The following is a 14,520-nucleotide window of genomic DNA, read 5'->3' as shown; positions in this document are numbered from 1 at the left end:
GAGGTGCAGGTACACACACATCCCAGGGATGCTTTCTTTGTACTGTTCTGTCTCCAAGTTTCTTTCTAGTTTCAGCAGATACTGTTATTTCAACGATTTGAGACGTGTCTGGAGCTCTCCAGCCGCCGGGTCTGTCTTCAGACTCAGATCTCACAGGATGTCCAGAGGGTTGTCAGGTATTTATTTGTTCAGACTCAAATTCTGACAGTAACCTTCCCATTCCACCCTTATCTTCCAGGGGACGTATGGAAATATCTGTGGGTTCTGTGGATTTTGGGTGCTTCTGTTGGAAGCGCCAAAGGAATTTTTTTTTTCTAAGTCTAATAAAAGTAAAGGTGGTCTGAAATCAGATTCCAGATGGAGTACTGAGGATGGCAGAAGAGACAGATGGGAAGGGCCCCTGTCATAAAAAATGGCACTGAGCTGATGGAACAAGTGCCCTACTACCTGCCTTGTTGTTATGTGACCATGGGAATTTTCTATTGTTTAAGCCATTTGGGGGCAGGGCTACAGGTCCCTGCAATGGAAAACTTCCTGGTGAGGTAAGTAGAAGCTTTTTCTGGGACCAGAGGGAAGAGCTTTTCTTATCCATCATCGTAGAGCAGCCAGGGCTAGGGGTTCCCAGGATTGCCAACCATCACTTCCTCTTCAAAAAGCTTTCACAGCTGCGATAAAATGCACATTTCTGACTAATTTCTTTTTGTAAGTAAAAAGTGGAGGACCAAAGAAACCACTGAAAATGCGTTTCTTCTAGGGACACCATGGTCATTGTGGCCGATGGGAGGCGACCCCAGGCCCTTCAGCTTCATTATGAAGAAGACCCAAGAAGTGTGAAATGTCTTTCATTCGCTTCTGTGTCTGTCGCTGGCGGCCCGGTGACCTGGGTAGTCACATGTGGACGCACCTTTAGTTTAATGCTCTGTGGTTGCCATTTTGAAATTCTTTGTAATCTCTATGCACTTTTCATTTTGCACAAGACTCCACAAATTACACAGCAGGGTCTGGTCTCATGTACCAGAAAGTATGGCTCCAACATCCTCTCTTAATAGGGAAGAGTAGTGGTCAGCAATGCAAAACCCATTTCATAAGCTTCTCTCTTGCACGTCATCTTCATTTTCAGGGTAAAAGGATGAGTGATGAGTGTCCCTCTGGTCTGGTTTTACTGTCCTCTCTCTTTGGTCTTCCACCTAAACACTCAGCTTTGAAAAGCAAGGACTCAACGTGTAATTTAAAAAGACAGACCCAGGAACATCTCATTTTATGATGTTAGGTAGGCAGCAGGTGGAGGACACTTGTGCTGAGTATGAAGTGTCTTCACAGCATAATTGGGCTTTTAAAACTTGCTACTCCATTAGAAGGAGAGCGTGGGCATGAGTGCTGCATTAGAATTCAAGTTTCATCTAAATAATGTTAAATCTCCTACTTGGCATCCTGCTTATGCTAATCCTTTCAGCACTTAATGATGTTTATCAGGACTTGTGTTTCCTCTTCTTTAGGGATGTGCGCCACTAATGAAGAAAGGTTGGTTTTATCCAGAGAGAGAAAGATGCCTGAGAGCAGTATGTAGCGGGTTCTTATGTGGAGCCTTGCAGGTTTGGCCACTCACTGCCATGACTCCATACTCATCAGGAGCTGGGTATAACTTGGGTATCATCTACCCTTCTGTGTAGCTGATTTAGGGCAGAAATTAAAGCTCAGCCAACAGAGCCTGCTCCTTTCACACACTGCCATGTCTGCAATGATTCATAATCGAAGGTAAACATCCTTATTTCATCTCCAGCCAACTGCTCAGGTGAAAATGGATACACTGTGTTTCAGCATGAAGAAGATGTTCTGTACTTGGGGATGTAGGCGGCCCTGTTTCAGGCCTCTGTCTGGCTGTCTTCAGTCCTTTGTGACAACCTCCTGTTTGAGAAGAATGCTTAGCCTGAGGGGAAGGAGTGGAGCAGGGAGGGAGCCTCCCTGTCTGGGGTGAGAGGCTGAGCCTTGGGACAGCCCGAGAAGGTGGTTGGAGGGGACCACATAAAAGCAGCAGCACAGAAGTCGGTCAGCGTGCTTCAGAGGAAGGGCATCTTAGACCCTTTGGTCCTGCACAGTCGTGGGGCTGGGGTCTCAGGATCCTGAGTAGACCTGAGTCTTCGATTCAGAGGAGGTGCCATTGGTGAAGGAAGAACACTTATCTGGTGGGTTCTCCTTCCTTGTTCTTTGGTCTCTCTTTGTTTTCGGATTCACTGGCTTTTATTTGCTTGAGTTGGCTCTTAAATCTCTAGGATAGTCTTCCTCCTGAGCCTGGTTTTCTTATTATGTTTCTCTGCTTTCCCCTCATTTCTTACTGTTACTGCCTGCCTTCTTTGCAGGGACCAGAGGGGGCCCTCTGTGTGCCCCCCACACTCTTTGCTGATGAAGGTAGGGGGTCCTTGCCAGCACTGAGTGCTTCCTAAGGGAGGGACTGGCTAAGGCGAAAGTCCCTTTGGCATCTGACAGATTCTTTCTTTGGACGGAGACAAGAGAAGGGCTGACTTGGTCATTGTGTTTACATTTACAGTCAGTATCCACATCCACGAAATGAGCCTTTTTCTTATAAAGCTTTGCCAGCATACGTTTTTCAGGGTAGTGTTTGTCCAGATTGAAAAAGAAAGACAGAAAATAGTTACAGGCCTGAAACAGAGACAGGGAATAAGCATAAGCCAGGGAGCAGGGGTTGATGGGGATTTGGCGCCACTTTCCTTCTCTCCATTTGAATGACTTTTGCTTCAAACAGGAGACTGGCATCAATAACAGCAGCAGTGCTGGTGATACACGTTTATTCAGAGTCTACAGAGGGCAGGACTGGTTTCCGTTCTACATAAAGACTATGCAGTGAGTGGAGTGGTGATATTACAACACATGTGTAGCCAGTCTTGTATAGGAAAAGAATTCAAAGTGACTTATAGTGATCTATAAATTAAGGATCATAGATGAGACCATCAGAGCAATAGGAAAATAAAGACAGAAAAGGAGAGCAGGAAGTAGGAATGAGGTTCACACACAAAATTCACGCATGCCCCCATGTTATATATATTAACTACAGGCAGAATGTGCATTTGGTTTCAATAATTCTCGCAGCCAATGTAGAGAGGAAAACATATCCAGCTGAATGAGCCTGGTATACCTAATATAGACAGGTCAGTTATCCCCAAAATAACAATGCTTTCAGGTGCTGGGGGCTGAGGAAGAAAAATTCTTTGGTTCTTACAGAAAAGACACCACATGACACAATGAATAACACCATCAGCACAATCCTGACACTGAATCCATCAGTAAGCTGTTTAGGGGCACTTCTCAAAGTGTCCCTCAATGCCAGAGGTGGCGTAACCCCAAAATCACTGGGGACAAGCAATTCTAACGGGTGGTAGTGAAATGTATTTGTTAAAAACTTGGACCCTGGAGATAGATTTTCAAGCAAATGTTGGCTCCACCATTGACACATGGGGGCTAGCCCTGGGTGATATGGGATTGAATGAGGCAGTGAGCACAGGATACCTAATATCCCTGAAACATGCTGGGCACTTAGGAAAGGTTACACTTATTGAGTGAAGAGTGTAGATGAACTGCAGCATTTGCTTTAAGCATTCCAGAACAAACCCTGTTTTCTCTTAATAGAACATTTGCCGATAAGCATTAGAGCCAAAGACTCGAAGAGAATCAGCCAAGAGGGGAGATGGGTCTTATATACCTTTATGAAAATTGAGAAGTTTGGAAAAACGTGTCTGAATAGCAGGCTACTCTCCACAAAACACAATCCTGGGTCTATACTGCTGCTGCTACTGCTGCTAAGTCACTTCAGTCGTGTCTGACTCTGCAACCCCATAGACGGCAGCCCACCAGGCTCCCCCAGTCCCTGGGATTCTCCAGGCAAGAACACTGGAGTGGGTTGCTATACTAATAGTCCAATAAAAGTACAGTTGAAGCTTCAAAGTCCTGTGCTGAAGGGCATGGTGGCAGTGCTTTCAGGACTGCAAAAGAGATTAACTAGAGTGAAAGTGGAGTTGCTCAGTTGTTTTCGGCTCTTTGCGACCCCGTGGACTCTAGCCTGCCAGGCTCCTCTGGCCATGGGATTTTCCAGGCAAGAGTACTGGAGTGGGAAGCCATTTTCTTCTCCAGGGGATCTTCCCGACCCCAGAATTGAACCTGGGTCTCCCACACCCATTGCAGGCAGACTCTTTCCCATCTGAGCCACCAGGGAATTCCCAGGGTATTGGCAAATGTTTGAGCCCACCTCTCCAAAAATTTTTCTCAGTAAAATACCCATAGACCTTCTACTTTTGATTAATGTGTGCCTTTGGTTAAAGTTCTAAAATTAAAAAAAAAAAAATCTAACACTTAACTATCAGCTTCATTGGATTGCTCCATCGGGATGTTACTCACAAATCAATTAATGTTGGGGCATCTGCCAAAGATGAGTGCTGTTGGTTTTAGACAAGTGGTCTCTTGCTTTTCTTTCTGAGAAATAACAGGCAAGCCATCCAGGCCATTTCTCAACAAAGCAGCCATCACCACCGCAACGGTAACAGCAACCACGTTTACCTCCACTGTGACATCCAAATATGCAAAAATGTAGATGTGCGTATTATCTGAATTAAGAGTGGGAAGGGAAAAGGGCATGAGGCATCGAGTTCAATCAGTGATGGCACTGAATGAAGAAGTTACTCCTGTTCTTTTCCACTGAAAACTGCTATTTGATTCATCAAGAGACCATCCTGATTCTAAGCATGATCTCAGCACTGGGGTGGAGACGACATCAGTTCATGAGTTCGGGTGGCTTAGCTCATTCCTGTCTACTTAGCTTAAGGCCAAGGGTAAATCAATGAAAAGTGCAAATAACCTTAGGTTGGCACAGATTCTTCACACGGTATTAAAGAGTAAGATGAATAGAAGCCATTATAGAATAGTTACCTGAAAATACCCTCAATACTCAAGGCTGCAATTGATCAAGCAGAAACATGGCTTTTATTTTGGACAGAATGTCTAATAGAGAAACTAATGAGTATTAATTAGGAGGAGCAAAAGCCTGGCCTGGTTAATCATAGACTAGGTTGCACTCTGGGCCATTCATTGTCCACCATTGAGGTGGCCCCCACAGTCCTGGAGACAGAAAATGGTCTCCAAAAATTTTGTTCAGCTTGAGCTTTTTAATCAACTCCACAAGATGAATGGACATTTAACTTAGCTGATATTATTTTCATGTTTTACTTGCACATTTAAAAAATATATAAATAAATTTAAAAATATAAACAGTTATGGTGCTGCTTCAAAAAAAACTAATAAAGGGAGATATAAACACCTAATTCTAGTTTAAAAACAAACAGGGACAAAAGAATGCTATGAAATCAGTGGTGGCATTGAGACCGTAATTAAAAGGAAATGCAGTAGATAGCTTTACTCCCAGTTTCCGGGGAACACAAATTAGCCATCACAGGTACAAATGATCAGTGTTAGCTTTCTGCAGTCACTCCAGGGTGTCCTTCAAGTTGCCAGTGAGGAAACATCCTCGCATGGCTTGATGAGGATGTCACTTGGTCAAATTAAACAGTGACCTCTAAAGATGACAGTGCCTTTTCTTTCGGAGGCGCATGTCTTGTCTGACCCTGGACAGATCTGATCTGGCTGGTGCTCTGTGCTGCCTGGCCTGTGCCTGGGGCTGATGACCCTACCTGATCGAGGCAGTTGCTGCGTAGATACCTCAGCGCTTGCTGGATGCTCTGTGGCAGGGGCTGCCCAGTTCTCTGGACGTGAACGATGAGGGGAACGCCAAAGACCGCCTTGTCTCGATAATCAGGAACTTTCATCCTTTTCATGAACTTTGGAACTGCCCTAGAATTCACAGAAACCAGGTCATGCACGCCTCGTGGAGCACACTGCGGGGAGAGGCTGTGAAAGCAAGAGGGAAGCCAAGCTTTTGTTGGAACATCTGACAGGCGCTGGGGAATTCAACATTTCTCCCTTGATTATTCACATTACATTGGAAGGACTGTCTGTGCCCTGTGCCTCTAACTGTTAAACAGGGTGATTCACATTAGCAGAATGGATTTATGGCCCTGCTTCTAAGTGCTTGACATTCCAGTTTAACTGTGACGGACACACTTCTTAAATGATAAACACTTTAAAGTCCCCAATAAGACAAAACAAAACAAAATTAAAAACTACATCAGAAAGAAGAAATTTGGTTGGGGTTGGGGGAGAAAGAAGAGAAGATAAAATATTATGTTAATATCTTCCCTTACTTTTCTAGAACCAGTTGTACTTTTTAAAGAAAATTTTAATGCACAAGCATATGTTGATTTGACCACACAATTTATAACTTATTATATTTTATAAAATATAAACTGCCGATTCTTCTTTGTGCATAATATATAACATATGACAATCAGCAGCACATCTTACGTTTTTCCAAATCCATCAAATTGTCTAAAATCGGTCCACATTCAAGTTCCAACATATGCTTTTGTGAGTTCCTTATTCCAAAGGTTTACTGCATAGTCTTGTTTTTATTAGCCAATGAAATAAGAGCGGAACTGTATTTGAAGAGTTCAGTGCTCTCAGAATGAAGCAATGCTCTAAGCGTGGAGCTCTGCATTGGGCCAGGAGGTACAAGAAACAGATGTTTTCTTTGCAAACTGCCAGAATTACTTTATGGCAAGTTTATTTTTAATGTCTCTGTTCACAACTAATCACTCTTTACTTGGAGCCTGACTGCCTTCCCTGGAAACTGACAGAGAGCTACAAATAAAGTAATGCTTCCTGTAGGCTACATCTCATCCAGGCTTTGGCAGCCCAGGGGTGGACACTGAGGAAGAACTCTGGGCAATTTTTGTTCCAGAAAACTGGCAGTGAAGAAAACAAACAGATTCCTCAGAACTCAGAAAGCAAACACTGAAGTGCTTGCCATCACACACTGAGCCCTGGAATAAATGGTCTGCTCCAAAGGCAAATGGGCTACGCACCACGTCCAGCCGTGCTTGTTGGACATGGAGTGTTTCTCCATGATGGCCGTGAGGCGGAGCAGCGAGAAGCGCTGGAGCAGGTTCAGCTGGCCGGCTGTCTGTCCGCTGATGTGGGGTGATGCCGTAGATGGCTGTGGCTGGTGTGAGAGCTGGAAGCTGTTCCACCGGAGTCGCCTTTACCGGAAAGACCGTCAGAGAAGCCGGTCACAAAAGGGATGGGTTTTTCAGAAAACATGGGATGTTACCGATTTTTAAGTAGCTAATCAAAATAGTTTCTGAGCCAAGAGAGTTACAGAGCAAATGGAGCAGAAAGACACAAAATGCACAGAACAAACAGAAGAAACTATTTTGGAAGAAGTCATTATCTGTTTCATTGGTGGTGTTAGTTGCTCAGTCGTGTCCAACTCTACGACCCCCATAGACTGTAGCCCGCCAAGCTCCTCTGTCCCTGGGATTCTCCAGGCCAGAATGCTGGAGTGGGTTGCCATTCCCTTCTCTAGGGAATCTTCCCGACCCAGGGATCGAACCCAGGTCTCCTGCATTGCTGGAAGATTCTTTACTGTCGGTGCCACCATTAGGAGGCTTAAATAAGTGATATAATAAATGTTATATGTTAGTTTATTCCTAAATCCATTCCCACAGTGTTGAAAGCACCTGAGACTGTGTGTGTAAGAAAGAGAGAGACGTTCAGACAGACAGAGGCAGAGATAGAGATCACACACATTTGGGAGCTGTAGAGTACAGTCACACTCCCGTCCTGACTCCACACTCTGACTTGTGACAGGTGCAGATGAAGCTCTCCTGACGTGACCGTACAGCAGTGAGCCCGAGAGACATCACTGCCTTGGGAGAGACCCAGCAACACGTACAGTAGGGCTGTTCCTACTGGTTACCCCCTTCCAGGCCATTTATCTAAGGTGCTTGTGAAGTGATCATAGTAAAACAGCTTTTATGTGCTTTGTATTCTGCATTTTAAAGTCAAAATAAACATATGAAGTACTGCATACACCTTAGATCTCAGAAATTTCTCATAGAACTTTTTTAAAAATTTAAGATTTGGCAAAAGAGATGCTTGGCAAGGTCATGGGAAGAGCCTGTGCACGGGCAGTGGGCCTGGTTATCAGTGCTTTGCACATAAGAAGCTCAATTTTTTTTTTTTTTTTGCATAAAACCAAGATTGAAACAAATGTGAGTTAACATGGATTCAATCTGCACAAAAGACATACTACTGTTCAAATAATTCCCAACCACGTACATCGCTTAGACCAGTGTTAAATATTTAGAAGGTACTCTATAAATGTTTGTTAAACAGACCATAATTATTATGAAATGGATTTAAACCTCATTTCACAGAGCCATGCCACCAACCTGTTTGGCCTGGTCAGAGAGGCCCCTACTCCTGAGTCCCTCCTTTCTCTGACCCCAGCGGCCTCTGACTCAGTAAGAGATGCTCCATCTCTTTCCATGTCACTGGGTGTGGTCCGACCTTCAGAGACAGAGTTGCCTTCGAAATCCAAGGTGATCTGATTGGGAGAGGGGAAAGGGGAGAAGCCAGCCTCTCCGGAGCTGTGTGTCTGTGGTTCGGGTAACACGTTTCTGGACCAGTCATCCACCACCTCCTGGAGCCCGTTGACGTGATGGAGGATGTCATCCAGGTGAGGGAAGAGGTCATCCTTTTCCAAGTCCAGAAGGTCCCCGGTGCTGGCATACAGGTGGGAGCCGGGGACGTTGTCGTAGATGCTGACCCTACTCGCCCTGTGGCAGGACCCCACGAGCCTGGGCTCCCTGGCCCCCGGGCCGGGCTGTCTGCCCAGGGAGATACTCCCGGTCCTCCAGCTCGCCCCGTGGCTGTTGTCTGTTGGTGAGAGGCTTTCGATAGAGAGCGCCTTGGGGAAGGTCCCTGGCTTGTGGTCCTTGGGGACGTGCACCACCAAGTTCTCTTGCGAGTGAAACTCGTGCGCGTGGTGCTTTCGGTCCCCCGCGTCCTGCAGCGCTGTCCCCGCCAGCACGTCCAGGTCTTCTAGGTACATGCCCCCGCGCTTGTGGGCCTCCTGGCACTTCCGCTCCTTCAGGCCGGGCGTGCTTCCCCCGCTGCTGCTGTTCTCCGAGGGGCTGCTCTCAGCGCCCCACTTGGTGGCGCCAGGAAGCCCGGCACTGCCGGTGGCGGGGGGCGAGTTCTGGAGGTGTCCGTTTGGGATCTGGACGCACTGCATGGCCCTGAAGGACTCGGGCTCCTGCTGCAGCACGGGCCCGCTGATCACCAGGCCCCCGGGCCGTCCCTTGTGCCTTCCCTGCGCGCCTTTCCCTCGCAGCGTTTCCATGCGTTTCAGGAACGACTTGGCTCTGGCCCGGCTGGGCTTCTCATTCTTTGGGTGCAAAGGGTGCTGAAGCCCGTCTTTGGAGGACGGCAGGAGGCTGTTGCCCACCAGCGCGGCGTCCAGCATGACCGGGCCGTCAGCGCAGTACTGCCCGGGGCCCTCGAAGGCCTCCCGGCCGACGCCGTGACCACCAGGCTGGCTGCGGCCGTCGCTCCCACCGCTGCTTTCACTGTGAATGGAGCAGACCTCGGGCTCGCTCAGATCCGTGAGGACGCTTTCACTGCTGGTCGTGTTTTTCATCCTAATGTCTCCCGACGACCCATTTCTGTCTCCTCCAGGAAACAGTGTGTGGAGGTCGTCCACGCGAGACCACCGGCGGCTGGTTCTTTGGAAAGTCCATTTGTTGCTGATGCAGAGATCTTCCTCATCAGAGTCGTCACCCTGGAAAACAGCAGCAGGATGCTAATAATGTACGGGTGGCGGGGGTGGAGAGGGCAGTCTGGGGAGCGTGGGCATGGTACCCCTGCCTCCTCCTTCCCTCCCTCCATGGGTGGACCCTTTTGCTGGTCCCTCCACCATCTTTATTGTCCTGGATGACCTCTTCCTTCCCAGAAGCTGGAAGATCCCTTTCCAACCCGTCCAGCTCTCTTCCCTTCAGTTTTCCTTCCTTCCTTCCTCTCTAAGAAGCTTCGTGGACCAATTGCTATTTCCTTCTCCAGAGGATCTTCCCGACCCAGGGATCGAACCCGGGTCTCCTGCATTGTAGGCAGACGCTTTACCGTCTGAGCCACCAGGGAAGCCTAACCATCTGGCTAGACAGGCTAAATATAAAACACCTGCAGTTCTCCCTTTTTGAGTAGAAACTTAATCTTGCCATAGAAGGCACTCACTTCTTTCCCTAAATCTCTTTACGGAGCCCTAAGACCATATTTCTAGCTTTCCTCTTCTGAGCCTCAGAGTCACTAGATCTCAAGCCAATACTCCTTAGTCTCCCAGACTTGATTCTTAGCATATGTTCCCATGTAAGTTAACAGCCAAATTATCTCCAAATTCCTGCAAGTGGAAATTTGGGAGCCATTCTAGAGATTCCTGGTGGAGGAAGGTCCCATCCCAGCCAGCACCACCAGGCCAGCCTTCTTGTTTTTAATTAGCCCTGGATCCGAGTGCCTTCCTGGAACACGGGTATCTGGGTGCTATGGCCCCACCATTTTCCCCTGTCATACACCTCACACATTTCTCTTACGTCTGGGTTCTGCCTGAATTTGTAGCCCCTGAGATAGGAGAGTCTGGATTCCCTGAATCCAGAGATGGCTTTGTTTATCTTTGCAAATCCCTGGGCCTGGCCCAGCACAGATGTATAAATAATTTCCTTTCCAGATGAACTGGATCATCCATTCCTTCCTTCTCTTCATTATGTGTATTACCAAGATCCGACTCTGAAATGGTTCTCAAATCTGCTCCCTCGTTCATATCTTCACTCTCATTCCCCAGTGTGGGCCCTTGGCACCTCTGGCTGGGTTATTACAGTGAAAACCGGGCCAACATCCTCTCCATCTAAACGGCTTTCCACAGTGTAATCCAAGTGTGATCACAGGGTTTCCCGGTTTAGACACTTTCTGTTCCCCTTAGCTCTCCGAAGTCTGGGTATGGCATTTTCAACCTGACTTTCAACCTGAAGCTCTTTCGACCTAACTCCAGTGTGCTTTTCTTATGTTAGCGGTTCCTCCCCATCTTCTGCATTCTGCTCCCTGACCTGCAACTAGGCCCAACACCCAGCTCTGCGACAGGATCAAGAGCCTGAAGGGTTTATATTGTCCCCTGTCCTTCCCTGATCCCTGACCATTCTTGGGTACTCAGCTTCATGGGTCTCTTTGAAGCCTTCCTGACAGCCCCAAGGCAGTGACTATGCTTCCACTGTGCTCCTGTAGCATTCGGTTTAGATCTTTATAACATTTGTTATAATGCTATCTTAATCTCATGTCCCAAGCACCTACTCTCAACTGTTACAGATAAACTGAGCAGGACCAGGGCCTGCTTTTCTGTGTTGTATTCATATTTATATCCTCCCCAATGCCGAGCAGAGAGTAACTGCTCTCTTTCTCTCTATGTGTGTGTATGTATATATATATTAATTGGACTAAGTGTTATTTCACTTTACTTTGGCATCCGGTTCCAAGCCCTGGTTGCCAGTGCAAGCAGTACCAGTTAGACTTAGGTGACTGTCTGAAAGTTGCTTACTCTCTCCGAAGTGCATTTCTACCATTTATAAAATGGGACTGAAAATTGGTTCTGCATCATAAGTTTGCTTCGGGGATTACATGAAATAATGCACTGACCAATCCTTCACTGAGGAGTATTTTGCTTATTTGTTATTTTCTCGTGTTTGTTCAGTTGCGTCTGTGCTTCCTGTGCGTGTAAGATAGACGGCGTATCCATCTTTCTATATATCTGGCATCCACCTTAACTCCTCTGGACATCGCAATTATTAACTTCAAGGAAAAGTAAACAGATGCTCAGTCAGTGAATGTGGGATTCTTCCATTCTTATTCCCTGAAAATCTAGGTTCACAGGGATTAGACTAAATGACAAATTTGAACTTTCAAGTATAAGGTAGAAGAAAGTAGAAAACCATGGCAATCACAGAGAATTTCATAGCTGTGGCAGCATGGTGGGAAATTAGCTTTGAGTTTTAAAAAAGTTGCATAAAACTTTAGCGAAAGAGCTTAAAAAGTTGCCCAAATGGAAAAAGGGCAAGACTCTAGGATGAAGACTCAAAAATATCCTTTCTTCATAGTATTTTCTACCTCTTCTTTCCCTGTGATGGATACAATAAACCCTGACATCTGAGGGCCATTTAAATATCAGGTCCTGTGACAGTTTGAAGGTTGAGTTTATTGGATTTTCATGTCGTATTTCAGGAAGCTAGGAGAAGTTGATATTAAGTAAACATTCTGAAAAAAACCTTTTAGCAAATAGTTTCTGAGAAGGCAAAAGAAGGATATGCTTTTAAAAAAAATACAGATATTTTAAAATAGAAACTACAACATTTAGTGTTGGCTCCAATGAGCTCTCTAAAGCAATCCCAAACTTGGTTACTGATGCTAGCAAACCACATACTAGTTGGAGAAGGACTTCTTTATGTTGGTTTAGAAAAGATGCCAAGCCGGGCACTGCGGGCTAGGGATGGAAAGCCCACTCCTGTCTGCTGGGCTCTAAGACCTTATTATACTGGCTCTGGGCAAAAAGAGATATTTACAACCCAACCAAGGCATGTGAAAAAGTGGTAAACTCCTAGGGAAAAAGGCAAACAGTTCAGGGAAATTTTGCAGTATTTAGATGGTTTGAACCAAAACAAACAAACAAAAATCAAAGCAATAAAAAACAAAAATAAAACAGAGAAAAAAGGAAAAGATATCTATCTTCTTTAGTATGCAATTATCAGAGTACATCCAGAGGGTACTGACATGATTCTGTGTCTGTTTTTTCCCACTGGTGCAGGATCTTTGAAACTGATAGTGACATACAACTAGAAATATATTGTTTAGTTATAAATGGATACTAGAGATGCAAGGTAAAACACCATAAATATAATGAACACTGTGTATGTTGTATATGAAAGTTGTTAACTGAGTAAGTCCTAAGAGTTCTTATCACAAAGAAAAACATTTTTTTTTCTTCTATTCTTTAGCATTGTATCTCTGGGATGATGGATATTCACTAAACCTACTGTGGTAGTCATGATGTATGTCAGTCAAATCATGCTGCACACTTTAAACTGATACAGTGCTATATGTCAATTATACCTCAATAAAACTGAAGAAGGAAAAAAGGAAGTAATACAGCCCTGATAATAGTATATGGAACATACTAAGTGCTCAAAACATGCTAGCTATTCATTAAAAAAAAAAAATTCCAGCACAACTCAAGGCACATATACAAATTACACTAAAGCTAAATAAATAAATACATAAATTTATGCTGTCACAGTTATCTTTATCCTCTGATTTTTTATATTCTAGTTTAGTCCATTTCATTTTTTTTTTAAATGTTGTTTGCAACCCACTAGATTCACCTGATAACCTACCAATGGGCCTTGATTCACAGCATGAAAAACACCACAGTTTTAGTTTTTTATACACTCATGGCCCAGCAGATGGTTAGGGACATAGCAGACTCTCCAATAATAAATGTAAGGTGTACTCTTTAGGAGATGATCAGATTTCATCTTTTTTTTTTTCTTTTTTTGAGGCTAAACACAAATAGTTTGTGATTATTTAGAAATGCAAAATGGAAACCTCTAGGAGTCAGATGTTTTTATGAGAAAAAGACACACCAAACTAACTTTATTCTCTTATCTCAACCATTTAGTAAACCAGGGAAATACTAGGGACACGGTGTGTCTGGATTTCAGCCAGGAACTGACAAAAGGCCAAGACCCCGAACTGCTGGAGGCTACAGAGCGTTTTGTGAGTAGCTGGTTGAGTACCTCCACCAGAGAGGGTGATGGAAAGACTGAAAGCGAATGATGCAGGATGCCTTCAGGCCGTGTCCATTTTAAGAATAAGTTGAAAGACTCAGAAGGATTCATGTTTTTAAACTGTGAAGATGGCACAGATTATTCGCTAGGTGATCTTTTTTGTTGTTGTTTATTTATTTTTAATTGGAGGACGACTGCTTTACAATGTTGTGTTAGTTTCTGCTGGGCAGTGAAGTGAATCAGCTGTAAGTATAAGTGTGTCTTCTCACTTCTGGACCTCCCTTCCACCCCGCCCCCATCCCATCCATTCAGGTCTCACTAAGTGATCTTAAGCAAGGCACTCACTCTGAGGCTCAATTTTCTCAGCTGTAAAATGGAAATGATAACAACGCACATCTGGCATGGTTTGCCAATAGAATCAAATGAGATTATATGTGAAAATGCCAGATAAATCTTAAAGTGCAAGATGAAACTAATTATTGTTCTTAGAGAATACTGATTTGAGATGCGTAACGATCTGAACAGAATTGAAGGATGGCCTGTTAATAAGATGAAATTTCATGAAGTTAAACACGAAGAACTTAACTTCACAAATCTATTATAGAATGTGTGGGATGAAACAGTCTTCGTTCCTATCAACAGTCTTGAGAGTTGTAGCAGATTTAGGCTTAATATGAGTTAACCATGTAATGTGGTAACCAAACCAAGACATCCACCTTAGGATATCTTACCAAAAGCATGG

General features: G+C 44.8%; 1 protein-coding gene across 9 annotated transcripts in view; it reads right to left on the bottom strand.

The window, feature by feature from the left end:
* Positions 1-14,520, bottom strand: part of STARD13 (StAR related lipid transfer domain containing 13) — a 492,565-nt gene that overhangs the window by 16,205 nt on the left and 461,840 nt on the right. For 6 of the 9 annotated variants that reach the window (XM_061434800.1, XM_061434801.1, XM_061434802.1 and 3 more), the window contains 3 exons: positions 8,352-9,742; positions 6,984-7,157; positions 5,694-5,910 (listed from right to left, as the gene is read on the bottom strand). In XM_061434800.1, coding sequence (XP_061290784.1) covers positions 5,694-5,910; positions 6,984-7,157; positions 8,352-9,742 — 1,782 coding nt within the window. The remainder of the gene's footprint in view (positions 1-5,693; positions 5,911-6,983; positions 7,158-8,351; positions 9,743-14,520) is intronic. The other 3 variants (XM_061434804.1, XM_061434803.1, XM_061434799.1) reach the window with 1 other exon arrangement.

This window comes from Bos javanicus, chromosome 12, assembly GCF_032452875.1.
Source record: "Bos javanicus breed banteng chromosome 12, ARS-OSU_banteng_1.0, whole genome shotgun sequence".
In the NCBI taxonomy this organism is placed as follows: domain Eukaryota; kingdom Metazoa; phylum Chordata; class Mammalia; order Artiodactyla; family Bovidae; genus Bos; species Bos javanicus.
The sequence above is the reverse complement of the archived record's forward strand: the minus strand, read 5'-3'. Positions and strand labels throughout refer to the sequence as shown.